The 26,834-nt window shown below is 42.6% G+C and overlaps 2 protein-coding genes across 4 annotated transcripts in view; one reads left to right on the top strand and one right to left on the bottom strand.

Annotated features, from left to right (window-relative positions):
- The first annotated feature begins 2,594 nt into the window (after window positions 1-2,594).
- On the top strand, window positions 2,595-22,635 carry TM6SF1 (transmembrane 6 superfamily member 1). 3 transcript variants are annotated; one of them, XM_059482485.1, is made up of 10 exons: window positions 2,595-2,758; window positions 4,721-4,824; window positions 5,290-5,387; window positions 6,454-6,557; window positions 7,411-7,493; window positions 8,851-8,972; window positions 13,368-13,472; window positions 15,494-15,586; window positions 16,543-16,662; window positions 22,259-22,635. In XM_059482485.1, exons 1-10 carry the CDS (start codon window positions 2,667-2,669, stop codon window positions 22,448-22,450), a joined length of 1,113 nt encoding a protein of 370 aa, XP_059338468.1. In that variant the 5' UTR covers window positions 2,595-2,666; the 3' UTR covers window positions 22,451-22,635. The 3 variants fall into 3 exon arrangements, with proteins under 3 accessions (XP_059338468.1, XP_059338470.1, XP_059338469.1); XM_059482486.1 differs by lacking the exons at window positions 5,290-5,387; window positions 6,454-6,557 and having other exon boundaries at window positions 2,665-2,758; XM_059482487.1 differs by lacking the exons at window positions 8,851-8,972; window positions 13,368-13,472; window positions 15,494-15,586; window positions 22,259-22,635 and having other exon boundaries at window positions 16,543-16,628.
- A 1,327-nt stretch (window positions 22,636-23,962) lies between these two features.
- The window catches only part of HDGFL3 (HDGF like 3), a 36,353-nt gene continuing 33,481 nt past the window's right edge, over window positions 23,963-26,834 (bottom strand). The window contains exon 6 of the mRNA XM_059482488.1: window positions 23,963-25,135. Within this exon, the coding sequence (XP_059338471.1) occupies window positions 25,130-25,135 (6 nt within the window). The 3' untranslated portion in view covers window positions 23,963-25,129. The remainder of the gene's footprint in view (window positions 25,136-26,834) is intronic.

Raw genomic sequence — 26,834 nt, 5'->3', positions numbered from 1 at the left:
TTCTTCTGACATCTAATATTGCTAAATGGTTAAATAGTTGTTTGATTTTCTACAAGTTAGGGCATTCACATGTCTCATGATGATGTTACCATTTATAAAATTTGGGAAAAAAAAAAGATTTTGCAACAGCAAGAAATGAATAGAATTGAGTATGTGACAGGGAGCTGGGAGGTTACATTTATTCTGGTGACAGCAGCTTATCAACACTGCTTTCATATAACACTTTGATTAGTAATTGTGTTGTTAAAGACACCCTATTCCTACCTTCATTTTTATATCACTGTTCTGGTACATGTGAATAGAGGGTGGTGTTACAAGCAGTTGAAGTTGAAGTTCTTCTTTCCCCTTCCTCCCCCACAAGAACACTTAGAGTTGTCAAAAATGCATGTGTTAGTTTTTGAGAACTCCTGGTTTTCAAGTGAGGGTGTTGTTTGATCAGTGAGATTGTTTGCTCTTTGACTTTATCTCCAATTTAAGCCAAATTTTGAACTGTTTGCCTTTGGGGAAGTTGGTCAGTGGTTTTGGACGGTGCCAACCGAGCAAGTTTTCCTTTTTCTCTAGAATTCGTTTCATCTGTAAAAATAAAGTCAACAAGAATGCTGGTGGTTTTATTTTCTTCCTAAAGCCTGAAATAGAAGCCAGGATATTTTGGCACAGAGCAGGAAGGCCAGAGTTAGAAGGAACTGTAGCAAGAAAAAAAAGATTTCTGACATGGAAAGTGTGGCACACCAGAATCCACATGTTCAGCTCTGTTATGAGTGGGCTTGGGAGCCTCCTCTGTCAGGACAGGGAAAGGAACGATGGAGCTGGAAGGTCAGCAATGTTACTTTCATGGGGTGATAGATGAAAATGAAAGGGGAAAGCATGCCCTTTGGGCAAACATTTCAAACATCCCATTTCAGGGGTTTCTTCTGCTAACAGATGCTCATAATTATTTTTCTATTCAAAAGTGGATAGATCTCAACACAAAAAACTCAAACAATGCATCTCTGCTGTTGAGTTGCTATGAGATTACCACAGGATGTGCCGTGACATTTTCTACTCAGAAGTTTAAAAAGGACTTGAGGAACAAGCTGGGTGCAAATCAGAGCTGGAATATGCTGGCAGGGTGGTAAGGAAGAAGTTTCCCATGTAGTGTTTGACTTCAGAGGCACAGGAACTGAGAAGCCAAGCTTGAGACATGAATCTTGAGACTGCACTGTGGCAGCTGCATACAAATAAGCAGCCTATACATTTGAAAGCTTGAGAAGTGAACGGCTGTGCATTGAAAGGTAGGCATTTGGAGGTGGTAAATTTAGCCCTGACTCATCCAATGGCAATTTTGACACTTGGGTGGACTAAATTACTTTTAGGAGTTGCATCATGTTTTTATCAGATAGTTTGATTGAGCATGGTTTAACCCATTTGTATGCCTATGGCCAGATTCTAGATCTTTCTCACTTGAAATAACTATGCCAGGATTTGTTTATATGGAATAGATAGGACATTGATATGTTCTGGGTCACCAAGTTCTTTTCTGTCAGTGATATTATATCAATCTATTGCTTAAACTGACCAAATTTACTGTGAAGGACTTAGAATACCCTTTATTGCTCATGGCTGTTTCTGGAAACTAGTGACAGTTTCTTCACAGCTTCGTCCTTCAAATTAAAGAGCTCTTTCCTCTCGCTGGTGTTAACTCCTCTAGTATTTACAAGAGAGCACTCTAAGCCAAGCTCTTCGTGCTTTCCTCACAGACAGGTGCCCTGTTTGCTCAGCCACCTTAGCAGTCCTGCTTTGTATCATTTCAGCAGGAGGGAGTCTGAATTGTGCCCATTATTGCAAAAAATTGTGTTAATTCTTCCAGAAAGAGCTTGCCTGGCACGCTGGAAGTGCATTTGCTGTTTTCTTCAGGCAACACATTCTCACTTGCCAACGTCCTGGAATTAAATGCTCAGTAACTTCTAGGAACAGCGGTTTTCATTTCTGTTTGCCTTGCACACAAGGCGCATTCCACCGCTGAAACTTCAGTGTTGATATTGGGGTATAGGCAAAGTTTGAAGCCAGAAAGAAAAGGCTGATGGAGAAGGTCAAACATATACCTAGGTTTTGCTAATTTTTTTGGCACTTAAATGGAAAAGATGAACTCATTTTTTCCCCAACTTTTTAAAACCGCTAATGTCCTTGTTCATAATAACCCAGCTAAATAATGACTCAAAAGAGACGTATAATTTTTTTACGGGTTTCTCAGGGAGTTTCCCAATACCCGGACCAAGGGACCGTCTGTCCATCCGCCACCTCTCACGGCACGGAATCGCCTCGGCTGCCGCCGCCCGGTTCTCGCCGAGCCTTCAGCCCGCAGCGCTCAGCTCGGCTGTCACGGCAGCCCTTGGCACGCCGCCTCCGTCGGTCACCGGAGCAGCACCGTGTCCCGGGCGGGCGGCATCGCCCGGCGGGCAGTCCCGAGCCGCGGGCAGCGGCGCGGGCGAGCCCCGGGCGGGCGGAGGCGCTCCCCGAGCCGCCGGGGGAGCGGCGGGCGGCTCCGGTTTCCGAGGCGGATTTAACCTTTGCGGCGCGGGCGGGGGGGTGCCGGCCATGGGGCGGGCAGGGCCGGGGCGAGGCGGCGCCTGGGGCTCGGCGCCGGGCTGGGCTGGGGCGCAGCGCGGCCGCCGCCTCCCGCCGCGGGGATGAGCGCCTCGGCGGCCACCGGCGTGTTCGTGCTCTCGCTCACCGCCATCCCCGTCACGTACCTCTTCAACTGCCTGGCGGCCACCGGCAGGTGAGCGGGACGGGCCCGGCGGGGTGTTCGTACCGGAGGAGCGGGGTGCGCGGGGTGAGCAGGGCGAGCGGGGCGGCCTCGCCGCTGCCGGGTGCTGCCCGCGTCCTGTGACGGGAGCCGAGCCGGGATGCGGCGAGAGCGGCCCCGGGACCCGCTCGCTGCCGGTGGCCATCCCCGGAGCGAGTCCCGTGTGCCGTGTCCCGTGTGCCGTGTCCCGTGTCCCGTGTCCCGTGTGCCGTGTCCCGTGTGCCGTGTCCCATGTCCCGTATGCCGTGTCCCGTGTGCCGTGTCCCGTGTGCCGTGTGCCGTGTGCCGTGTCCCGCGGGGCAGCGCCCGCTCCCGCCGGGACCGCGGCCTCCCCCGGCCATTGGCCACCAAACCCCAGTTGTGCTTCAAGGCGAGCGGAGAAGGCGCCGGGCCCGGAGCGCTCCCGAGCCGGGGCTGCCCGCGGCACCCGCAGCCGGCGCGCCGCGCTGGGAATGACCCCGCGCCCTCGCCCTGCCAAAAACCGGGATCCCGGCACAAACCGCAGCCTCTCCTCATGGCAAACCCGCTTCGCTTAAAGGTCTGCGTAGTATTTTGTGATCCCACAGCCCGGGGTGTTTTGCAACTTTACTGCACAAATATTTGCTTCTTGTTTTTTTGCTACATCTGTTCCTTCCCCATTTTCCTCCTTCTGGCCCATAACTGAATTTTTTGTTTCTCATTGCTAGAGTAATGTCAAATAACACATGGTGACTTACTTGATTAACTGCCAATATTTATTTCAAATTGATAGACTGCAGTGAAAAGTCACTGCAATATTAACAGCTGTAATGGTATGAAGAAATTCATCACTGGGAAAACAGACTAGCAGAAGATTCAAAGCATAAAATAAATCAACAAGCTAGTACTGCTCATCCTGACTTAGAAACTATGTGTGTATATTTTCTGAAATATTTGGTCTTGCAAATTCTTTGCAATAATTTAAAGTCAAGTTTCACTAAGGTTGATCTTCTCATAATATAATTTGTTCATACACAACTACACAACTTGTTTTCTTGATGCAGGGTGGTACAATGTACAAAATGATGTACCAGATATTTTTAGCTTATGCTTCTGGACTTTACCTAATTTTTCCATTCATGTTTTTCTCTTGCACAAATGAAGACTGAGGAGGAGAATCTTACCTTAAAGAGAGCTAAAGATAATTTACACCTTTAGATCTATGGAACAATTTTAAACTGCTTTTCCTAGCTTGCATTTTCTTGGGGAAGGAGACAAATTTGCTTTGTGACAAAGATTTTTTTTGTCCTTTATGCCACTCCCACTGTCCATGCAGTAACATTATAGCTCCATCTCCAGGGAAAAGTTCCTTTTGCCTGAGCCCACCTGTGCTGGTCACCGAACCTGCTCAAGTGGTCCTGCCCTGTAGGGCCAGAGAGCTCTCTGGTAGCATTTCCATAACTGAACATCAGCCCAGGTCCATCAGAGGTGCCCACACTGCTACTCCTGTTCCACGGGACTGATGTGATTTATTTTTGAATTTGTAATCTCCTGAGTAGATAATTTATTACTGAAGTGAGATAAAATGTCCCCAGTGATCCTTTTTGGCCTTGAAATCTCTGTGGGTTTGATCCTCATCTTTCCCTTTAATTTTCCCATAGTTTCTGTTTATTTTAGCATGAAAACTGATTTTAGTTAGACAAATCTAGATTTCTGGATATGTTGTTTATCTAGTTATTTTCGTATTTTCTTTTTTTAGCTGATCACACATGCAAAGAGAGGCAGATAAATTCTGCAAAACCATAGGATGAATACTATTGTAGACTATGCAATAAACTTTAAAATCTATATTTTGAATTATTAAAAGTTACTTTATGAGTATGTGTGTTTGAGGATAGCTGGCTGGCAAAGCAAAATTCTATCAGTGTTCCTTTTAAATTTTTCTATTTTTTTTTCTTTTTTTCCATACTGTTGCAGTTCCTGGGTGATCGTTGCAGTTGGATTGCTGGTTCTGGTTCTCATTGCTCTGTCAGCTCGTGTTCTGGTCAAGAGGAAGCCACCCAAAGACCCCCTGTTCTATGGTATGTGTGCTGAAGCTGAGTGGCCTGGCTCACCCATGGCTTTGCTCTGGGCTGCTGTGGCTCCTGCACTTTGCCTTGCTCACCTGCAGAAATGACAAGTCATGTTTTCCTCTCTGCTCCTTTTTGCTGTCCTCCCTCCTTTCCATTCACAGTCAAGGCTGTAAATTCCATGTGCCCAAGATTTTGGAAAGGCTGCACAGTCCTTTCTGCAGACACTGACCTTCCATGCAGGCTGTGCCTGCAGCTTCACAGAATTTCACATTCCTCAGAAAAGCTTCCTGAGAGCTGTGTTAACCAACCACAAATTGAAAAATCCTGAGCTATATGGGAAAGTCATATTGTGTGCTGAATATCTGTGACCTCAAAGTTGACACATCCAGTTCAATAGATCTCTGCCTGACAATTTAGTGAACCGTGTGATTCCAAGTATTTATTAATTTAATTTTTCCCTTTTTCCTATTACAGTTTATGCTGTATTTGCCTTTACCAGTGTAGTGAATCTAATAATTGGACTGGAACAGGATGGAATTATTGATGGATTCATGACTCATTACTTGAGAGAGGTAAATAGTAGTTTGGCTTACAAATGTAAATAAAATCTTCAGTATAAATAACTTGGTGTAGTATCTGTCACAGAAAAATAGCCACTCACACATTCAAAACAGTCTTCTTGAATTTTGTAGTTGACCTGCTTTGTTATTGTTGTGGATAAAACCCTCACTGACTTGCAACCTCCTGACACATTTGGCAGAAATAATGTAGCTTTCAAGCTCCATTGTTATAGTTAACTTCAGGAACCCTGCTCTGAGTTAACTTCTGTGGGAATTGAAGGACCTGGACATGACTGCAGAAAACCACAGAGAGCACTCAGGAGTGGATGAGTTACCACACCAAAATGTGTTACCAAGAAGAAAACAAAATTGCCCCTTTATTTTTGCCTAATCACTTGACCAGAAGGAATGAAAGTAGAGTTAAAAAATGATGATGCCAGATCCCTAGTCAGCAGAATCTGCTGGCTGCTGAATATCAACATCCACCAAAAATAGCTCAGTAAGAGCTTGACAGGAAAGTCACTGAAGTCATTGAAAAGATTCCATGAACTTAAGTGTGAAATGAGTTGGATCCTACAAGGTTCTATGTTGACATCCATATATTCAGTACTGCTGTAGATCTCTAGGCTGCTAAATATATCTGTGTTTGTTGTATGCTAAATCTATCTTTATTTTGTAGCTTTTTATCACTAAAACATGGAAAAGTAATATTTTCATAATGTGGCTGAGTAAAGCTGGCAGTCACACACAGGAGTTTCCATCTTGCACCCCTTATTGCAGATGTGGAACTCCTTCAGTTCAGCTTGATCCTGCCTGTGTCAGCTCTGTGCTGGGAAATGTGCATTGTCAGTCAGAAGCTGACATGTGCAGATTGTCAGTCAGAAGCTGAGATGTGCATTGTCAGTCAGAGGTTGAAATGTGCAGATTGTCAGTCAGAAGCTGAGATGTGCATTGTCAGTCAGACACTGTACCACTGCTAGAAGGAGCATTGGTTACTGCTCTGGGCTTGCTTGCTGCTGTCCTTTCTGAGTTGTTTCTCTCTCTCTGAGCTCTGTGTGTTCTCCCTACCCCGTTCCAGGGGGAGCCCTACCTGAACACTGCCTACGGCCACGTCATCTGCTACTGGGACGGCTCTGCGCACTACCTGATGTACCTGCTGATGGTGGCAGCCATTGCCTGGGAGTGAGTCTGGCCTGGCCCCTGCTCACCTGCCCTGCACTCTCACATTACCTACAAAGGCCTTTCTTTGCCATGCAGTACTTAGATTTTTGTTTTGGGGTGGTTTTGTGCTGTAGGCCAAAGCAGTGCTGTTGAAATTTCATTACTTTCAGGGATTCTACCCTTGCCAAGTTACCCTTGCTCTGAGCTGACTCAGCCCAGAAAGTGCATGGAGATGCATCCTGCCTTCACCCTGCAGCAGACTGTAGCACATCTACATGGCTTTGTGTTAGCTAAAAGCTGAAAGAGGATGTGCACAAAAAGCATGTGTGAAAAAAAATTGTTTTTCAAATAAAAAATTTATTATAGCAAAAATGTATTGCTTAGCACCATGATGATCTCTCATCCCTGTTAGAGAGTGACATGAAGTTTAAGAGAAAAATAAGTTATTTCTAGAGATTCTTAAGCTTCTTGCTGTTGAATAAAGAGCTTCAGAGAGTAAGCACTTAAATTCCAGAGACAAATGTACCTGCTGGTAACAGTAGCATTAACAGCATGAAATTAATTATTAATTGTCTTATAGTTTTGTACAGCCTGTGATGTGCAAACTCGTGCAGTCAGCCTTCAGAGGAGTGACACAACAGCAAATAAATGAGTATGCCCAGAGCTGTGCTGTCCCTGTGATAACCTTGTCCCACACCAATGCAGGATTCCTCCCTGATCCCTCTCAGAGGCAACAATCCACTCTTGACTTGTGGTACAGGTTTTAAAAACCTCCACTTGCTAAAACACAACCCCAGCAATGACTGCAATATTTAGGGTAGGGAATTTTTAGAAACAGTTCAATAATTATGTCTTGTTTCTTTTTTTTTAACAGACAAAGCTATAGAACCATTGGTCTCTACTGGCTGGGTTCCATTATCATGAGCATCATTGTCTTTATGCCTGGAAATATTGTGGGTAAGGAAGTAATTTATTTGACCAGCTTTCTCCTGTGAAACATTTTCTAAATTCAGATTGTGCTATCTATATTTTAGTGCAGTGTTGGTTCATTTCTGTATTAATATGAAAGAGGTATTTTAGGAATATCAGTAAAGAGATACAAGATATTCCACAATTTAAATATGAGGAAGAAAAGATGGAGACTGGGAAAAAAACCCTTTAAATTTACTTTACTTTCAAGGGGAAAAAAGAAAGTATTGTGTTTTGATATATCTATTAGGTTTTCATCTAAACCAGGTTTAAGTAATGAGACAATAATGTCTCAGTATCATAAAAATAGAAATCTTACTTTGCATAAAATTTCCAATTTGTTTAGAAGTCTGACTTTCCAACAGCTTACAAGAGGCACCCAAATCACATTTAAAAGTCAAATCTGGAAGTTATTCTGTTTTCAAATTAAATTTAACATTCCTATATTTCTAACATAAATCTGTGCTGTTAGAGGTGAGGATTGCAATAAAAATATTGGCATCATTATTACTGGCAGGTGATCCATTAAGGGTGAAACCTTTCTCAAGAAAAGATTTCCTTTCTAGCTAAGCTTAAACTGCTGCAAAGTTGACAAATGCTCAGCTGAGAAAGATGTTGATGTGTCCAAATCCTGCAGTCAGCTTTGGGGAAGGTCACTTTGGTCCTGCTTTTCATGCCAGAGGAGGAATATTCATGGTGCAGGCTGGGGCCAGCCCTGCTCCCTCCCTCCTCTGCAGATAGATCACCACAGAGAAAAGCAGGTTTAATGTGACTCTCCTGTCCTCTTTCCTTTTAGAAAGCCTCTCAAGAGCATGTCTGCCATTTTCCCTTCTGGCACATAGAGTAGCCAGTGTCAAAGGCACACATTTCCCTGGTTTACCTGAGGCTGAGGAGAGCTCTCTGAATATTTTGCCCTCAGTACAAACTTGTGGGAGAAATCAGCACTTTGGAAAACAAATGCAATATCGGATCTTGAAAAATTGATGCATTTTATCCCCCATTTTAAAAAGAACGAGGTCTCTGCTTGAAGCAGGTTCCATTGAGAGGTTTGAAAGCTGTCCCACCCTGTACCAAATGCAGTGACAGATGTGGCTTCCCATCTTCTCAAAAAGTCCCTAATTCAGAAATGGCTTCCTGTCTCAGGGGCTCTTTTACTGGTGTCTCTACTTCTGCTGAGGATGTGATTTTCAAGAGGATTTGTGTGTTAACATTAGTGATTTCTAATGTTTTATGTTTATTTGCATTATCATAGTTGCTTCAGGTTTGATGTTACATAGCATAATTTTCTATTCTTCTGCAACAGAGCTTACAAATTCTCATAAATCTTGTAATAATTTTTCAACAGGCAAATATGGAGCAAAAGTGTGTCCTGCAATTTTCCTAAGTATCCCATATATCTGCCTGCCCATATGGGCTGGGTTCAGGATTTATAACCAACCTTCAGTGGCTCACGACACTCCAGTCAAGGTAATTCTGTTGTATCTCAGTGCTGGCTCCTCTTAGGGCAGCTGAAACAAGCTGCCTGTTTCTGGTGGGTTGTACAGGTCCCTGGTGAGCATGGAATGTTCTGCTCTCTCTGATGACAATTGCTGTCTGGCTTTGAAGACTGCAAAAATATCTATACTGCAGGATATTTCATTATGGTGGAATAAAGAAAAAGCAAAAGAATCTCATGTCTGGAGTAAGGAACCCATTCATAAGTGTAATTGTATTCCTAACCTCTACCTATTCAATTTCTGTCTGATTCAGTTTCTTAGCTGATGAAAATAATGGCATTTACCAGCTTCTTAAAGCATCACAAAATCCTGTAGAAACACTGCAGGAAAGCACTCTTCTGCAGATCTCATGTAATTTAAAAAAATTTTATGTGCTTTCTGTAATATTGGATTTTACAAGTGAGACCTTGTACATAAATTGATACAAAAATTCTTTACACATTTCTTGTAAAAATTCTGTAAAAACTTTTACTTAAAACTTTTTAGACTTCTGCCTTTGAAATAGCTAGATGGGTTGTAATAAGATTAACTGAGCCATGAAAATAATATATCAATAGTTTATGCACTGTTTTATAAAAAAAAAAGGTAAAAACCCCCTGCAGTACATAGCACAGAACGGATTTTTAGCTCTTAGCTGCTGTAGGCAAGCCAGTTTATTGCTGCAGCACTCCCCATCAGCTGTAACCAATAGAATCAATTAATATTTTTGTATCACAGGAGCTCCTGAGCCTCAGTCAGGTTCATTCTGTCCCTGCAAACAGGGACAGAGGTGAAGGGTTGTGGCTGCTCAGAGCCAGCAGGGAGCCAGAGTGGGAGTGGCACAGACAGAGTGACAGCAGGACAGACAGACAGACCTGCCCAGAAACACAACAGCCAGCCAGCCAGCCCTTCTTAGGAGGAGAGAGAGGCACAGAGGCATGCCCAACTCTCCTCAGGGCTGAAGAACACCTACAGAATCACAGGTTTTAGGGCAAATCCCTATGGAAGGCAAATTGGAGGAATCTTCAGGTGCTAAACCTCCTGCTGTCCTGCACAGGCTCACAGGAGCCACCTGCCCCATCCCAAAGCCATTTGAGTGATTCATTTGAAGGAGACTCTATTCCTGGCCAGAAGCACTTTCTTTACACTCATCAAGTCTAGTTAAAGGTAGTGATGGCAATTTTTACTGCACACATCAGTGGGAGCAGCCATGGATGAAGGATTCACTTTGTTTTCCTGGTATAAAGAATACTACAGAAATAGACTTTATAGAAAATATGTGATGGACTGATTACTTTCTGAAATACAACCATGTCTTCTGGGCTTGCCAGGAGATAAACTGCTTGCCTAGGTTAGATATTTTAATTTAGTATGTATTTCAGAGAAACTTAGATTTAATATTCTATTTCAAAAAGAGAGTTCAGGAAAAGCTGATGACCTGAAAATTTAACATTGCACTTCTTTGTGAATCCTTTCCTGGAAACCTAAACTTCCCTGCCTAGAATGTTATAGAAAAAGCCTTGATTCCTTTCACTGGAACCTCATAGCCCACCCAAGCTGTTTGTTTTTTAGAAGTTGTATTTAGTCTTCACAGGTAAATTATGCTTCATATCTGAGCATGCCTTTAAATCTTAAAGTGACTACTCATGAATTTTTCATGCAACTCTTTCAGTCCCAAATTAAGAATTGTTTCCAGGAAATAATTGTGTTTAATGCTGCTAATCAGTGAGATAATCATTGTAAGTCCTGAACATATCAGTAGCTCATTTGGAATTAGCTGTAAAATTAAACTTTTTAAAACTATAATTATTCAGAGTTGGCATTAAAAGATTTAGGAAGAAAATGTAGCAATGGTTTTAAACATGCTATTATTAGTATATAGGAAAATACTTACATGAAAATAACAGAATCAAAGTGTATTCTGTTGGCCAAGATATACATTGCTATAATAATTTTACAAACCCGTTAGTTAAAAAAATCATCACTGTGGGGGCAGAGGAAAGGTATTCAAGTTTTGGTTGCTTTCCAATAGAGGGGTACAGGGGAGTGGAAAGGAGCTATGCCCTCATTTGGAATCAAACCCAGCTCTGCTGCAGTCTTTGCAAAGCCCAACAGATTTATCTGCAAGTATATCAGCTCAGAAAAGTTTAATGGAATTTAAAAATCTTTAACAGAATTAATGGAGAAATTCAGATTTATACATGAATTCTGAAGGGACTGACTTTTACAGACAGCACACAAGATTATTCCAATTCTCTAAAACTGATGACATGAGAAGCCTCTCAGAAGTTATGGAAAACAGCTTTTTCCTGGAAGTGAGAGGAATGGCAAAGTGTGCCTGGCCACTTCCTTGCTGCACAAAAGAACCCCTGGGGCTGCAGGATCTGTGCAGAGTTCAATGTTTGCAGAGCATGGGGAGCCCGTGGCAGCTGTGCTTGGCCAGTGCTCTTAGCATGTAATTCAATTTATCATGGGTGATGGGGCTTTGCTGGGTTAAAGAAAGGTAAGGAAAAACTACTCTTCAGTAGTCAGCAAAGTGCAACCTGCCTTTCAAATTCTTGCTTCTGCTTTTTTTACCTTTTTTTTAAAGTGTTGCATTTTCATTTTGTTTGCATGCATGCCTAAAGAAAAAAAGGGTGAGTTTTCTGTACCCTGGCAATTTCACAAACTAGTACTGCACCAAAGGTTTCTTCCACTTAGTGGCTTTGTGTCAAACCCTCTAAGCACAAAGTTCTATTGTAGCTTTGTGATTACAGTGAATACACACATCCATTTAATATTTAAAGAGGGATATTGAAATATTTGAAAAGAGGAGATTATATATATATCTATAAGTTTCATACATAGTCCAAAAGGGAAAGAAAATATATCAGCTTTCCATTATCCTAGGTAGTCTACAATTGAAAATTATTTTTAACTCATAAGTGACCTTTTTCTTTCATGGGAAGAAGTATTTGAATATAGGCATCCTTTGCAGGTAATATTAAAAGTACTCCTACACCAGTACTCTGAGTACTGTGAAGTGACACCATACTGCCAAAACCTGTTACTTGTGTTAGTAAATCAAACAAAGGTGACATTTTTTTTTCTGAAAAAGATCTTTAAAAGAAAATAAGAAAAAAAATTTGTTATGAAAGGGATGGTTTATGTTTGCCACAGCCTTATTTTTGTTAATCTGTAATCCAGATCTTGTAGTATTTACTCAGAAATTGTGCTTGCAAGATTGTTTCTCCTGTTTCAATGACTTTATTGTGAATATCTTGATCCTGTGTGCTTTTAACTGTGCCCCTGCATCCTAATATCTGTTTTGCACTTTGGAGACAATTCCACAAGTGTATAACAGGAAGGAAATCAGATTTTTCTTTTGCTGCCTGCATGCCAACAAGCGGCCAATAAAAAGGAAGAGGAAATGAGTAACACATATACACGGGGAAGTTTTCCCTCTGAACTGCACAAAGATACTGTGATGTGTTTATAATTTTGTCTGTGCCTACACAGTGCAGACAGTGTAGCTCAAACGATTTCCATGTAGGTTTTACTATGTAGGCAAAGAGATGCCTTTGGTTCCCCCAAAGCACCTTCCCCATTAGACATGGAAACGCAGAATGTGATCCCTCCCCTCTGTCCCTGCAGCAGGGGATTCCTGTGCTGAGGAAAGGAGGCACAAGACCAGAGCCAGGCCTTGGAGCTGCCTCAGTGCCACCCCAGGAATTCCCGGGGCTCAGGGACAGAAGAGGAAGGGTTTCCTCATACTCCATACACACAGAGATTTCATTCTCTATTTCTGCACTGCACACTGATATACAATATTTGCTCACTGAACTCAGCAGAGGACTCAGCCAGCCACAGAAAAGCTTTTATTTTATGCCAGTGATAGTCCATTAGTTTTAATAGTGTCACAAGCTGCTGAAAACCAGCATTTAATAATGAGATGGATCCAGTCCTTTTACAAAGCATACTAGATTGAACTTCAAATGTCTGAGACGAGCCTACATTTCCAAGGCTTTTCTACATAGGGACATTCAGGAAAACAAATGATTTCCAATTACAAAAAGAGAATTCTGAAGAAGTTATGCTGCTTTAGAGCCTTAGGTGATTGCAGAGTTAGCGTTCATTTGATTTAGGTTGCTTGAAATGACACTAATCTGTATTGAGTGGCTTCAGTTGGATCCATCCATTTCTAGAGTTTACTCAGATGAATGTTCCTCATTACATCCTCTAAAGTCTGGAGTTGCCTGTTTAGGTGGGAATCTTTGTCTCTGAAATCAGTGGATCGATGGGATGTTTTGTGATGTTTCACCCCTCCACCCTGTGTGCAGGGGCTGCTCTGGGGTGGAAGGCAGTGCCAGGGAGCAGGATGTACCCACAGCCCTGTTCTGTGTTGCAGGTGGTTCAGGAGGTGCAGAAGAAAGGACTCCTAAGGCGACCAATAGATTTAATGCTAGCTGCATACCTCATCCTGGCCACGGGCTTTTGCATATTCAGGGGCATGGTAAGTTGAAGATATTTTAATAATTTAAGCCAATTTTCAGTCAAACTTTTAAATTTGAGTCTGTATGAAAAAGCACTTACATTGTGGTCAGGGGAAATCCTGTAACATTTGGGTTCAAACACGCCTCAGATACAAAAGGATAAATTATATATGATAACTATTGGTGCTTTGCTTCTCCATTTTGTGCTGTGTGCAGCATGTTTTTTTCAAAAGGAAGTGCACAACCACCAGAGTAAATAGCATCCCAAGAGGAAATCAACATGACCTGAAACTGTTTTCATTGGTCTGTTGTTCCATTTATGGCCCAGAATATGGAGACAAAGCAACTAAAGTAATTCTGTATTCATGTTTTTCTAAGCAGCAATGCATATTTAAAATTATATACAAAACCAAGTTAGCTTACACTGCATGAGATAGAGAAGAACATTTCCACCTAAAATGAAAAAAAAAAAAAAAATCCATGTTGTGAACAGCACACATTGTTTCTACTTACCAAGAGACAGTTTTTAAAAATGGTTGCTCTCTAAGCATAGTTGATTGAATCAAAATTTCTGAGGGAAGGAAGCAGAACTGAAAATGCCTTCAGGAGTAAATTCAGTCATAGGTAAATCTATTCCCTTGTCAGCTCTAATGCATTTTCTATCTTAAGCAAAATGAAACTTGTGTATCATTCAGTGAGCATAGCTCAGATGTTTGGGCATCTCAGATAACTGCTTGCTTGCTTCATTTGTAGATTTGATCCTTTCTAGAATAATTCAAGTAGGAAGTGATGATAAATCAGCAACATTTTATTTACCTAGAGCAGATTGTCCTTTTGTAGTTGTGCTGCTCACATTCCTCTCTCACCTCCTGTTTCTCTAAAAACCTGCCTCTCAGAAATGTTTTTTCTTCTAATTTGTCAGACCGCTTTGTTTCCTATAGATCATGTGACTTCAGAGAACCACTGATACAGGTTAAATAAGCTGGTTTAGCTGTAATTTCATTTGTGGAAAATATTGGTCTCATGGTCTTACTTGGTTCTGCAGTCCCACTTTGTTTCTCAAGGAATTTTCTTTGTTGATTTTGAGACTGTGGTCATTTCCTTATATATTTCCTTCACCAAGCAGGAATTGCTTACTGGCCTTGATTATATGTACAGAAATCAACTGAACTTCTCTGTGTAAGGTGCAGGAACCATAATTTTGTGAAGAAGTTCACAAAACACAATCCATTATAGTCCACTCAGACCTGTTTCTTGGATGCCCATGTTGGAAAAGAACAGGGAGGAATATTGACTGTAAAGTTTTGCATTGCCCCCTCAGAGTCACACACCAAATGCACCTGACTCTGAGCTGTGCAGAACTTCCTGTTCAGCCCTGTAGCTCAGGCATTAACAATGCCACAGACAAGCCCAGGGACCTGCTCACATGCATTGCTAGCTCAATTTAGAGCAGATTGTTTTGTAATAGTTTTAAGGCCTACCAGAAAAAGTGCAATTTTTGCAATTTATCCATGTTTATTTGGAACTTTTTACTCCTATAGGCATGTAAAATCCAACAATCCCTCCTTTACTACTCTCAAAAATTATTACTTTAAGTAACACCTGTCTCATGCATTGCTGCCTTGTCCCAGTGCAGCTCTTTTCTTGGATTACACCCATAGCTTGCTATCCTAAAACTGGGTGCTTATCCTGAAGTTTCCACTCTTAGAGCAATTTTCCATTGGAAAGTTCATTTGGTGGGATCAAAGGCTATTTATCAGAGCAAATCAATAGCAATTATACTTTTACAACAGCACAGCCAACTGGCTAAATTGTCTCCCAGTCAAAATCTTCAAAGCAGGCTTTGAAGAAACTTCCTCACAAACCCACTGAGCAGGAGCTGAGAGGGGGCTGCATTTCCCCTTTTATTTGGTGATCACATGGATCACCTTTGCCAGCTCTGTGCTGCAGACCATGAGCACACCCCTAGGGCTGATAACACCAGGTTGGCTGGTTTCAGAACAAATTGATCACTGGAAGTTGTTTTAAAACCTCTTGTCAGATTGCCCTGGACTGCCCTGCGGAGCTGTGCCGCCTGTACATCCAACTGCACGAGCCCTACATAAAGGATCCTGCTGCCTACCCCAAGCTCCAGGTAAAGCAGGGAGTGGGGAGGAGGGATTTGTGAACAAGGATGAAGCCATCTCTGAAGGCTTCAGAGATGACAAGATCAATATGGGAATTATCATTCATGGCAAATTAGAGTATTTTCTAGTACCATTTCTAGCTATTGTAGGATACCAGCTCCTCGTTGTGATAAGCTTAACTTAGGTTCAAATTGGTTACATGGAGCTTCACATCCTAATTACTCAGGGTTCTTTTAATACAGCCCATGAAACAGATCTGTGTGCTTTTTATGTTCATTTCCCTTCCTTAGAAAGGCAAAGGAACTTTCAGTCAGGAATCATGGAGCAAGAAGTGGTGCAGTAGGACGAAATTCCTTAGGCTCACATTGCACTTCCATCCCCAGGGACACACTCTTGAAAAAGGGCACTGCACACAAAAATCATTGCAGATGGGGGAATGTTGTGCTTTAGTTCTGCAGAATTTGATGTTCACATTCTTTTGCAAGCCTGGCTGCTGCATGGGGACAGGGCCCAAGGCAGTCAGAGGACACAGGGGTGAGGAAATGAGCAGAAAGCAAGTGTCACTGCTGGATGAGCTCTTCCTGGGAAAGGGAGGGCATGGGGGAGCTGTGTCCCACAGCTCCCAGCTGGGAGTGCAGTGGGGCCTGACAAAGGCTCCCTGTGTTAAGGAGTTAAGCCAGGCCATGCTTTTTGGATGGTCTCAAGATAATAAGGGGCAGGAATACATGTCCTGGATGAAGGGTGTGTGGGTGGGGCAAGGAGACAACAGCCACCCATATCAGCAGAGACCCTAGGGTAGCTGCATCCAGTCAATAGCATCCAGGTGTGACAAAATAGCCTGGGAATCACTGTTGCCAGAAGTGTAGTTTTGAGTGGTCTCAACTTCTCAGTGAGCAGCTTTTTTGGCTTTTAAATGCACTTCCCTCACACTGCAGAGGAACTGATGTTTGTGTTTGGAATGCAGATGCTGGCATACATGTTCTACTCTGTGCCATACTATGTGATTGCTCTGTATGGCCTGCTGGTGCCTGGCTGCTCCTGGATGCCTGATCTGACCCTCATACATGCTGGAGGACTAGCTCAGGTATTTCTTTGCAAAATCTTCACTTTTAAATTACATTATAATAAGTAGAGACCTATGGAATGAATAAGGGGTCCAGGGCTGGATCTTCCCAGGTAGGTTTTGTGTTGATGTAACCTAGATCACCTTTTGTATCTGTAAAATTTAAGGGAGTGAATAATCAAATCTACTACTCTCTAATGACCACATTCTTGTTTAGCAGACTTCTCTCCTTCTACACAATGCTTTTATTTGGCTCATTTAAACCTTATTAAGCACCATGCACTCTTTAGCTGGCATCATGAAGGAAGCCCATCTTAAAGCTGTGACAGGCAATCTTAAAAAAACCCAACAAAACCCAAACACAACACAACAGCACAATACATTGTTTCCATAATATGTGTTGGTCAAGTAGGTAGTTTGAAATATACAAAGAGAAAAAGTACCTCCTTGTCACACAAAATGTACAATATCATTGGAGGATGTTGAGAGAACTCAGGGAACCTCCTGGGCCACAAACCACAGTAACACTCAGGAGTGTTTGTGTCCCCAACAGCAGACAATGATCATTTTTCTTTTACTCATTCCATTCTGGTTCCCTTAAATAAACAACTGTAGTTAATTACTAAATGGGGCTGATGCTTATGAGAAGACTGACCAAAACAATTCAACAGGAACTAGTAAATGACTTATGAGAGACAGATGAGCATTAAACAGACGAGACACAGGGACAATTGGTTTGTTCTGTACATAGGAAATGAAATGTGAGTGCCCAGAACGTCCAGACAACACAGAAAATAAGCACAATAACCCTGCCACAATAGTGACAACATAGGGACACAACAACAACTGTAATTCAAATATTACTATCAGACAAACACAAACCAACACTTGGTTCCTCGGGTCTGAGATAATCATAGATACAAACTAAAATCCACTTTAGCTGCCCAATAAGAAGGGTGGAGTGGTATTTTCTATTTTATCACAGAGAATAGGACTTCTTTTTTCTTCTCTACCAGTTTATAGAGAATCTTGAACTATCATGTGATATCAAAACAGAATCTGGCAAACATTAATGAGGAAGTTTAGATGCTCAAAAGATGTCATAAATATTGTACAACTGTGTTTGGCCAAAATCTAATTAAAAAAAAAAAAAAAAGCGCAAGCTAGCTAAGTAGGCAAGGCTGTGTCGGGAACTTCCTCTACTGACAGATTACTCAGGTTCCATAAATTGCCCAGAAAATCAGGGAAAAAAACACTCATTCAAAGATTTTTTAACACAAGAGAAAGTAAATCAGAAGTCAGAGTATGCCAACTATCACAACCTTGCAAACTTACCAGAAAGCTCAGCCTTCCAGTCTGCTTGGTTTGGGTTTCCCCCAACCCCACCCCTTTTATATGTTTCCTGTAATAAATAATCACTTTTTTTTTTTTTTTTTAACAGTCCTTTGTACCTTTTGTACCTAAACTTTGTTGCTGAAGTCTAAAACCCCTCTGTTCTTTGTGGTTCTGCCTCAGGATGTGCATTTACACATTAGACTAATACCCAACATTTCCCATTTCACTGTTTAAAGCTCGTCCTGGCACCAGCAAATGCTGTGGGCTGATATAAACTGATTAAGAGAACTCTATGTTGCTGTTCTCTCTTCCTATTTTATCTTGCTTCAAAAAACAGTTCTTGACATTTGGGAGGGGTTTTTTTTGTCATTTTGACTTTTAATGCACTGCAGGATGAACTTCAGTTATCCTACAAGTGCACATGATTTAATTGATTTGAGTTAGTAAACTGTGATCAACCTGGGATGTAAAATGCATGTGAGAAAGAATCGAGGGCTCTTTCTTGATTATTTGGGTGCTTTGTCATTTTGAGGCAAAAACCACATTTACAGATTTGTCTACTGTTACCTTAAGTTAAAACACTTAATTGATAATTAAAACACATGTAGTTACCAAAACACATTTGCTTCCTCTCACACACAAGGTCCAGTAAAGCTAAGTGTCTGATGGTGGAAGCAGTGGGCACTGCTCCCTGGGAATGAACACTGCTCCTACAGATGGGGAACATGGAGATTTTAATCATTTTTATTTCTATCATTATCATGTACTTTTTACAAAAACAAGTCACAAAATACCATGTGATGCATCTAAACTAAGACCCTCCAAAGTGCCTACTAGCCTTTCACACAGACACACATGTGCTGATTTTCAGAATTACAAACAACCCTCAGCTGAAATGACTCCATTACTAACATTCAGACTCCAAAACCTGTTGTGACCCAATAATTAGACTTTCTGAAGCTTCAGGAGGAGCTCTTTGAATTTCATATGAGTGAAGTACCAGGAGCTTTGATGACACAAAAGGGTTGGAACAGCCTCTGAACTTAATTAAACTGGTATTTCCCTATGCAAGTGAGCCATGTGAGAAGGATGGAGAGCCACAGCCTTACTAGCCAAAAAACTCTCTGCAGCCCATTTCTCTGTTTTGTAGAATGTAGAAAGTTTACCCCTACTCCCTCTTAGTGTTTTCTATAACCCTGCCTTTTTGTGGCTATTTTCTGCAGTGCTTCTTGTCTACCAGAGACCCTAAACCCAAGGAATGTATTTTTCTAGGTTACTCCCCTTCTATTTGATGGCTTTGTTAGGCTCATGAGATCAGGTCCAAACCCTTCCAAAGTTACAATCTTTGCCTGATTTTAGTCAGTCTTAGAGAGAAGGCACAGAGTGAAGAAGGACTCCTAACCTTTTTCTGGGTCTTTCCTCTGTCCTTAACTGCAGGGTAAAAAATACATGAAATACTGCCTATGATTAGGCAACAAGGCAAAAAAATACTGTAAAAATTGCAAGTGCAGACTGCTTCATAGAGACAAGCAGGCCAGTGAGAAGCAGGCAGACACAGGCTGCAGTGTCCAGCAGCTTCCACCTGCTGGGAGTGCCAAGCAGAGTGGCCAAGGCTTCAGGGGTGACAAAGGCTGCATGCTGGGCATGTAAGGCTACCTCAGGAGGATACCTGCAGCATCTCATCTGGTTGATTTCTCAGCCAAGGCTGGGGGTATGTTGGAGCCTCCAAATTCTCCACTTGGAGAGGGGATCAGTAACAGAAAGCACTGAGGAATGGCTTATTTGCTGAGAGACCCCAATGACAGCAAGGTAACAGCAGACTCAAGGTTTCATCAGCCTACTGCACACAGGCACAGGGCTCTGCAGGAACTGACAGCTCAGAATTTGGGGTTTGGTGCCAGTCTGCCTGAAGGGAGAGCAGCACTGGGCCACTGCTGAGTGAGAGATCTGCTTTTAACACATATCCCCTGCTCCAAGTAAGAAAAAAAAAAAAGAGGGGAAAGAAAAAAAGTAGCAGCAGAGAACAGTCATGAAACAGAAATACAGGAGATTAAAGACATAACGCAATTTTCACAGAGGCAAATCAAATAAATAATAAAAAAAAGACTTTACAGACCTAAATATCCTCCTTGGTAATGAAAGAAGAAGCCATGTGTTACAGTGAAAAACAAGTCTAATAAACAATAACTTCATTATATGGTGCATCATTAACCACTAAAAATCTTTGTAGGCTACAAACAGGACATCATGTTACTGCTTTTTGGTTTTACAACAATTAAAGCTCACTAATGTCCCACAACTCCTGTAAGAGACAAGACCACACAGTAAGGCTTAGATACTCAGGCATCTTGGAGGCTCTGGGAGTTCTGGGTCTCAGAAGCATCCCCTTACAGCTCCTTCTGACAAGGTTTACTGTGAATTGGGAGAAATTTATAATCAACTTACTCTGAAGCACAGCTGGCCACGCTCGCAGGCAGGCAGGCCTCACAATCCCCTCAGAGAAGGAGCAGCTTTGCAGCTTCTTCACCCCAGACCAGGCTCTAAAAATGCAGCCCAGAGGCTCTTGGTGCACCAGAGAGCCCAAACCTCCTGCCTGCAGCCTGCTGGCAGCTCTCTGTCCGTCTGTCTGTCTGTCCCTCTGCTGCCCTGTGCTATGAGGGGGCTTTGCTGCGGGCCTGCTCTGGCTGCCGGGGCTGAGGAGGCTCCTCCAGCAGGGACTGAAGCAGGGGTGGCAGTGGGGGTGGCAGTGGGGGTGGCAGCGGGGGTGGCAGTGGGGGTGGCAGTGGGGGTGGCAGCGGGGGTGGCAGCGGGGGTGGCAGTGGGGGTGGCAGCGGGGGTGGCAGTGGGGGTGACAGCGAGGGTGACAGCGAGGGTGACAGCAGGGGTGGCAGCATGGGTTGCACCATGGGTTGCACCAGGCCCACCCAGGTGCCAGAGGCAGGGCCTGCCTGGGCAGGTGAGAACTAACGGGCTGCAGGAGACAGAGTGAGTTACCAGGCCGAAATAAAAAGGCTGCTGACAATGTGCCCCTGAACATCTGTTTGCAGTGCAATAGCTATTTACAGAAACATGCTAAGTGGCACTCTGCTGAAGTGTGTTTGTATTTGATTTCGTTGATTACTTTGTTTCCTGGCTCAGGTTTGCTCAATGAGCTCTCCCAATTCAGTTGAGGTGGTTGGAATCACCTGAAACCAATTTCTATTTCTGTTTTGATGGATGGTCTCAGCCTAACCTTTTGCTGGGGTTGTGTATTGAGACACCTGCACTTTATTTCCCCTGCACTTTATTTCCCCTTCTACTCTGCTGTGACCAGAACCATGTTCTACCTGAGGCCAAACTGACTCCTGCTGAAGCCAGAACAGAGGATATGATTTGGCCATAGTGTACTCCTCTGTGTTCCTAAAATCCTGGTGTCCCAGTGCTCTCCTTATGGTCAAATTGATGTTCATCTTCTCAGATCTCCTCTGCTGCTAGCTAACTAAATAGTAATTAAAAAATTGGACACACAATAGTTAATGTGAATGAGCAGTGGCTTGAAATAGCAGGTAACAGATGGAAACAAAAGACACCGACTATCCTGACACTTCTATCTTTAAATGTTTGTTTATGCTAAAAATATGCTTCAGGCCAGCAAGCCTGTCTGTGCCTATAACCTTCACTGTATGCTCAATTTATGCTTCAAACCAGCCCAAGCTTGAAACCCAAATATTGCAGACATTTTCTGAACTCATCAGGAGTTGTGGGATCAGATGCTGGAACAATCTGGGTTTAAGATTAAGTCCAAACCCAAATCAGAACTAACATAGGTTCCAAGACTCTCCTTTCTAACTTTACTCAGAGGGATTGTCTGGCTGCTCCCACTGATGCCAAACTCCCAACAAGCCTCCCAGGCAGGTGGGTGAGAGCCCTTGCCCTGACTGGGCTCTGCAGGAATGTGGACACTTTTTTGGGGATCCTCTAGCATAAATTATGACCCAGCAAGCTGGGGTGGAATCCTGTACCTGATGAAATTATCAATGCCACCATGTGCATAAAACAAACCTCTTAGCATGCCACTGATGGTTCCAGTTATGCCTCATACACCAAGATATTAATGATTTTAGTTTAGACTGTATTTTTATACCACTGTGCAAAAGTATGATGGATAATTCTGGAATAAGAATAAGGGCTGGCTTGGAAAATGTCACTGGAGATGCAGACTTGCACGTAGATTATGCCATCTTTCCAAAAATATACATCAACTTTACCTTTTTTTAATATATGTGTTATATACACACCACAGGCTCAATTTTCCCATATTGGTGCTTCTCTTCATGCTCGAACTCCTTACATCTACAGAGTCCCTGAAGAAGCAAAAGAGTTTTTCCTGATATTGAACATAATGTATGGGATTCTTCCTCAGCTGTTCGCTTACAGGTGTGTCAACAAGCCAGAGTTTTTCATGAAACCAAAACAAGAAGAAAAACCAGAATAGCAGAACTGTTTCCAGCTCCTGTCCTTGGCTATGTATAGAGTTGGGTTGGGATGTAGCTGAAGTGCTCAGATGGAACCCCAATGAGGCGTGTAAGATGTGTAAAATTGCACAACTGTGTAGTCGCACGGGCCGCTCTGTTTATCCTACTGAAAAAGGGAAAATAAAGACAACTGCCTTTAGCACCACTTCTCAACATTGTGACTTTGCAGTGCATTGCCAGTTCCCACAGCTATTTTTAAGTAAGCTGCTTTGACAGTTTTAGAAATACTGCATGAAGTTAAATAATAATAATGATGTCAGTGTTTAGCCTCCGCACGCTGAGGAATAGCAGGGCTAGCAGTCCCTGCTCAGAGCTACTGCACAACACGAAGGTCAGCATTGTGAAGCATGAAAAATTAACATACATAACTCTGTCACATGCACATTTTTATTTGTCAAAAAGTATGTCTTGTGGGTAGACCTTGTTAAAAATCCCAAGAAATCTTTTAAGAAGCAATCAACTCTTATGGTAAGACTCCATATATGATAAGCAAATCATATGGTTTTGTTAATTCTCTTCAGGATTCACTTCTGCCAGGACTGCTCACCTGCTTGAAGCTGAGCAGGTGCTCAGCAGCACTTGTGGGCTGGGCACAGAGGGCTCTGAGCCTCTGAGCTCGTGTGTTCCAGAGAGGAGGGGTTTTGGCTGTGTCTCTGCAGCTACTTTTGCTAATGCTGCTGGCTCAGAAACAAGCAGCAGCCAACACAGCGACCTTGGTTTGGGCAGCTTACATTTCTATTTGCAATTACAGCTATTTCTATGCCTTCTATGTGTATTTATATTAAAAGCAGTACACCTAGTGCCTTTCTCACAGATGAAACTAGCTGATACGTTTTAACTGGAAACACTTTATTTGGGTTTGTTGACTTCTTGGTGTTTGGATTGAAAGAATTTGAAGTCTAATCAGTAACAAGGAAGCAGCTGACATGCCTGTGTGCTGCACCCTTCACGAAGGGACCTTCAGAGCACTGAGAAATGCAGGCTGTAACACTCTCCTGCTGAACACTGCTGTGTCAGAGGAGAGCCCCAGGTTTTACACCTCCAGCCAAAGGGGCAGGTCCAAAACAACCACAGCACACCTCAGGCAGTGCTTGCTGGCACCCAGCATCCCTGGTGCAGCTCCTCAGGCTTTGGGACAGCTCCATCCCAGTGCCTCTTCCCAGGGAAACAAACCCAGCTGGGCTCTCACAGGACGTGCTGGCTCACAGACAGCTGTTTGAGCCTCTGATGTTACTTCTGATGTCTGGAAAGAAACTTTGATACATTCAAGGTGAATTTAATGACCTCCTGTTATCCAGAAAAGGCAAAGTACAGAAAAAATAAAGATCTCACCTGCACTTGTATCTATTATGGTCAACTCATGTTAACAGAATGTTTTGCTTTAATACTTGACTTACATTAATACCTCACATTATTACACGTATGAAGCCAAATATGACGCTAACTTAGTTGCTTACAACCTCAAACCTTACTCCCAATACACATTCCAATAAATTTATTCTGTAAAAACAATACATTTTTTTGTTTCCTTTTTGTTTTGTTTTGGTGTTTTTTTGGTTTTTTTTCCTTGTGGTTTTTTTTTTCGTTTTTTACAGTAAACTCATCAACTACAAACCTTGAATACGCAAAAGATGTTCCAAGGACAAGCATAACAAGGATTGATAAAACCAGACTAAATATGTTTTCACAATAAAAGCTGGCATAAAAATAAATAAAAATCTCTATTATCACAATAGCAACAATAATGTACACAGAGTAATGGATTTGGAATGCTTACTTACTAGTCTAGTTCTATTTCCAAAAGGAAAAAAAAAAAAGCCAGAATGACAGCATCCTTTTTTAAGCCTTTCATTATTTAAAATTGATGTTTTGTTTTGGTTTCCCATAGGGCTGTATATCACAGTAAGCTTAAAAATGGAAAGCATCCAAATGAATGATTTCAAATTGTGTTGGCATTGGAAAAATCCTTGTATTAATCTAAAGAAACACAAAAAGACTTTCACTAACTCCACATATAGGAACTAAGTCAGATAGTGTACATTACATCATGGTTTGGAGAAGTATTAAGAGTATAACTAGCTAGGTACTTCTAATAAGGAAAGGTATTTTATTACATTATTGAACTTGGTGGTGATTTCAACTGAAGAAGAATTTTTCTTTCATGTTGTAAACTGATCAAAACCCAAGAGAGAATGGATCTAGGAAAATTTAAAATTATGTCTCTACGTGGAAGATTGTTGTAGCATTGTATGGAGGGGACTCATTTCTAAGATTTAGTTGTGTTTAAAAATGTTGATTTAGAATGATATAATTTGGAGTTATGCCTTTTCTGTCTCGAAAAGGAATCTAAAACATGTTCAAGTATGCGATATCTTCATAAACCTCAGCCACTGGAAAAGGGCAACTTCATGCAACCAAATAATATGAAAATCAAAAAGTAACCCTTAGAAAAAAAGGGTAAAAATGTCATTTCTGCAAACACAACAGATAGGAATGTGAATAATGTGCATACAAACTGGGATGCTGTTGATGGTACTAATGAACAGATGTGGTGACTCATATCAAATCCAAGAATATTAGACAACCAAACATGTAACCTTCTTGTGTTTTCCCTTAATATTCAGCAGTCATTATGTTGGTTAAGTCTGAAAGAGAAAGAGAAAGAAGTCACATTTAATGTAAGAAATAACATGCTGCATCAAACTTGATACAATTGATATTATATTTCCACACTTCTTAGTCACAGGTACAAGTAACCACCTGGTCCATTCAAACAAATTTTTTCTAGAGAAAACTGCTTTGTTACATCAACTAAACGTATCACTGCAAAATATTAATGAGCACAGCTTAAAAGTAAACATTTAGGGCTGTATTCAATAAGCAGCTCCTGTGATATATGGGGGTGGTATTTCCCCCAGTCACTCCATTACAAACCTTGTAGCACACTTGAGGCACAACCAAATTTTGTTTTTTTCCACTGCACAAAATCACTGATGGGTTTCATGCAGGAGCTCAGGCACTGCTGCATTCCTGGATGTCCAGCCACAAGAACACCCTCTTGTTCAGATACAGGAAAGCTTAGCAAGCATGAGCAAAGATAAACATTTTCATCTCTAAGGGATCCAAGTGCTGCTTCTGAAAAGGAAACAGCTTGGCTCCAGTTCACTGTAAGGTGATGACACAAGAGGAACTCCCACGGGTGAGTCAAGGTCAGCCCTTGCTTTCCCTGACATTAGTGGGATCGGGATCAGACTGTCCTCACATGATCACAGCAAGAGACACAAGTCTTGGTTTCCTCCAATTGAACAGAGATGGCAAAATTCACCTGGTGGCCCTAGGACAGGTTACATAGCCAGCAACATGACAGCATGCAGTGCACCATGACCACCCACCTCTGGGCAAGGCATCTCTCCTACAACACTACAACAACACCTTCCCTGTCTTTGGTCAGTGCAGTCCTCTCTTATGACAAGTGCTTTGTCAAGAGTAAAAATGGAAACCTTTGCTGTCTGTGTGGGAGGTCCTGCTACATCCTGGCTAAGGACACACAATCAGGGGTTATTATCAAGTGCTCAGGCTTACAGGAACTACCAGAGCCCTGACTCCCCCAAAAGGGGAAACCATGTGCTGCCCATCCAGCACACCACACTCCAGAGGCCTCTCTCCTGTTTCAGAGTCAGGGAGATCATACTTAGAGATGCTTTGGGGGGGTTCACTGCTGTTCCTTTCCCTTCAGACACCCAATTAAACAATTACACATAATCAGTCAATCAAGCCCTGCTTTCTGCTGAGGTTCCCACTGGCAGTGGCTGCCCTGCACTGACAGGTAGGATGGGGTAACACAGCTGCTTCCTGTGCTGGAACTCTCAGATCCAGTACAGAAAGATGTCCTTTTGGAGCATGAAACCTTGGCAATTATTACCAAAATTCCCTTCTGGGCTAGGCCCAGAAGATTGGGTATGATCATCTTTACGTGGGTGCTGGGAACATGAACACCTCCCCTCCACACTGTGTCACAGACACAGCTGCTGTGCCACGGGAGGGACAACAAAGAGACAGACAATGCAAGTCATGCTCGAGGCTTTTGGCAGTTTCCAGAGGCATGTTCCCCTCCTGGCAGCAGTGCCAGGTGCCCAGGGCGGCAGGTCCTGTCCCCAGCAGGGAGAGCCGCAGGGCAGGGCAGGCTCTGGCCAGGCTCAGCCCTCCCGGCAGCTCGGGGATGCGGCAGCCCGGGCACCTCCCCTGGTCTCCATGGTTTCACGGCTCTCCAGAAACACAACTCTCAAACATCTTTGTTTGAACGAGTCTCCCAGCCTCACTGCAAGCTGTGGTACACCGTGTGCC

This window comes from Ammospiza nelsoni, chromosome 14 (genome assembly GCF_027579445.1).
Source record: "Ammospiza nelsoni isolate bAmmNel1 chromosome 14, bAmmNel1.pri, whole genome shotgun sequence".
Taxonomy (NCBI): Eukaryota; Metazoa; Chordata; class Aves; order Passeriformes; family Passerellidae; genus Ammospiza; species Ammospiza nelsoni.
This window is presented reverse-complemented; position numbering and strand designations above follow the sequence as displayed.

Bases quoted from the DNA above. Each gene is read 5' to 3' on its own strand.
- TM6SF1 (XM_059482485.1), top strand. From the start codon at position 2,667: ATGAGCGCCTCGGCGGCCACCGGCGTGTTCGTGCTCTCGCTCACCGCC. The intron at 7,494-8,850 runs GTAAGGAAGTAA...ATTTTTCAACAG, and splicing joins TATGCCTGGAAATATTGTGG to GCAAATATGGAGCAAAAGTG. The intron at 15,587-16,542 runs GTAAAGCAGGGA...TTTGGAATGCAG, and splicing joins CTGCCTACCCCAAGCTCCAG to ATGCTGGCATACATGTTCTA.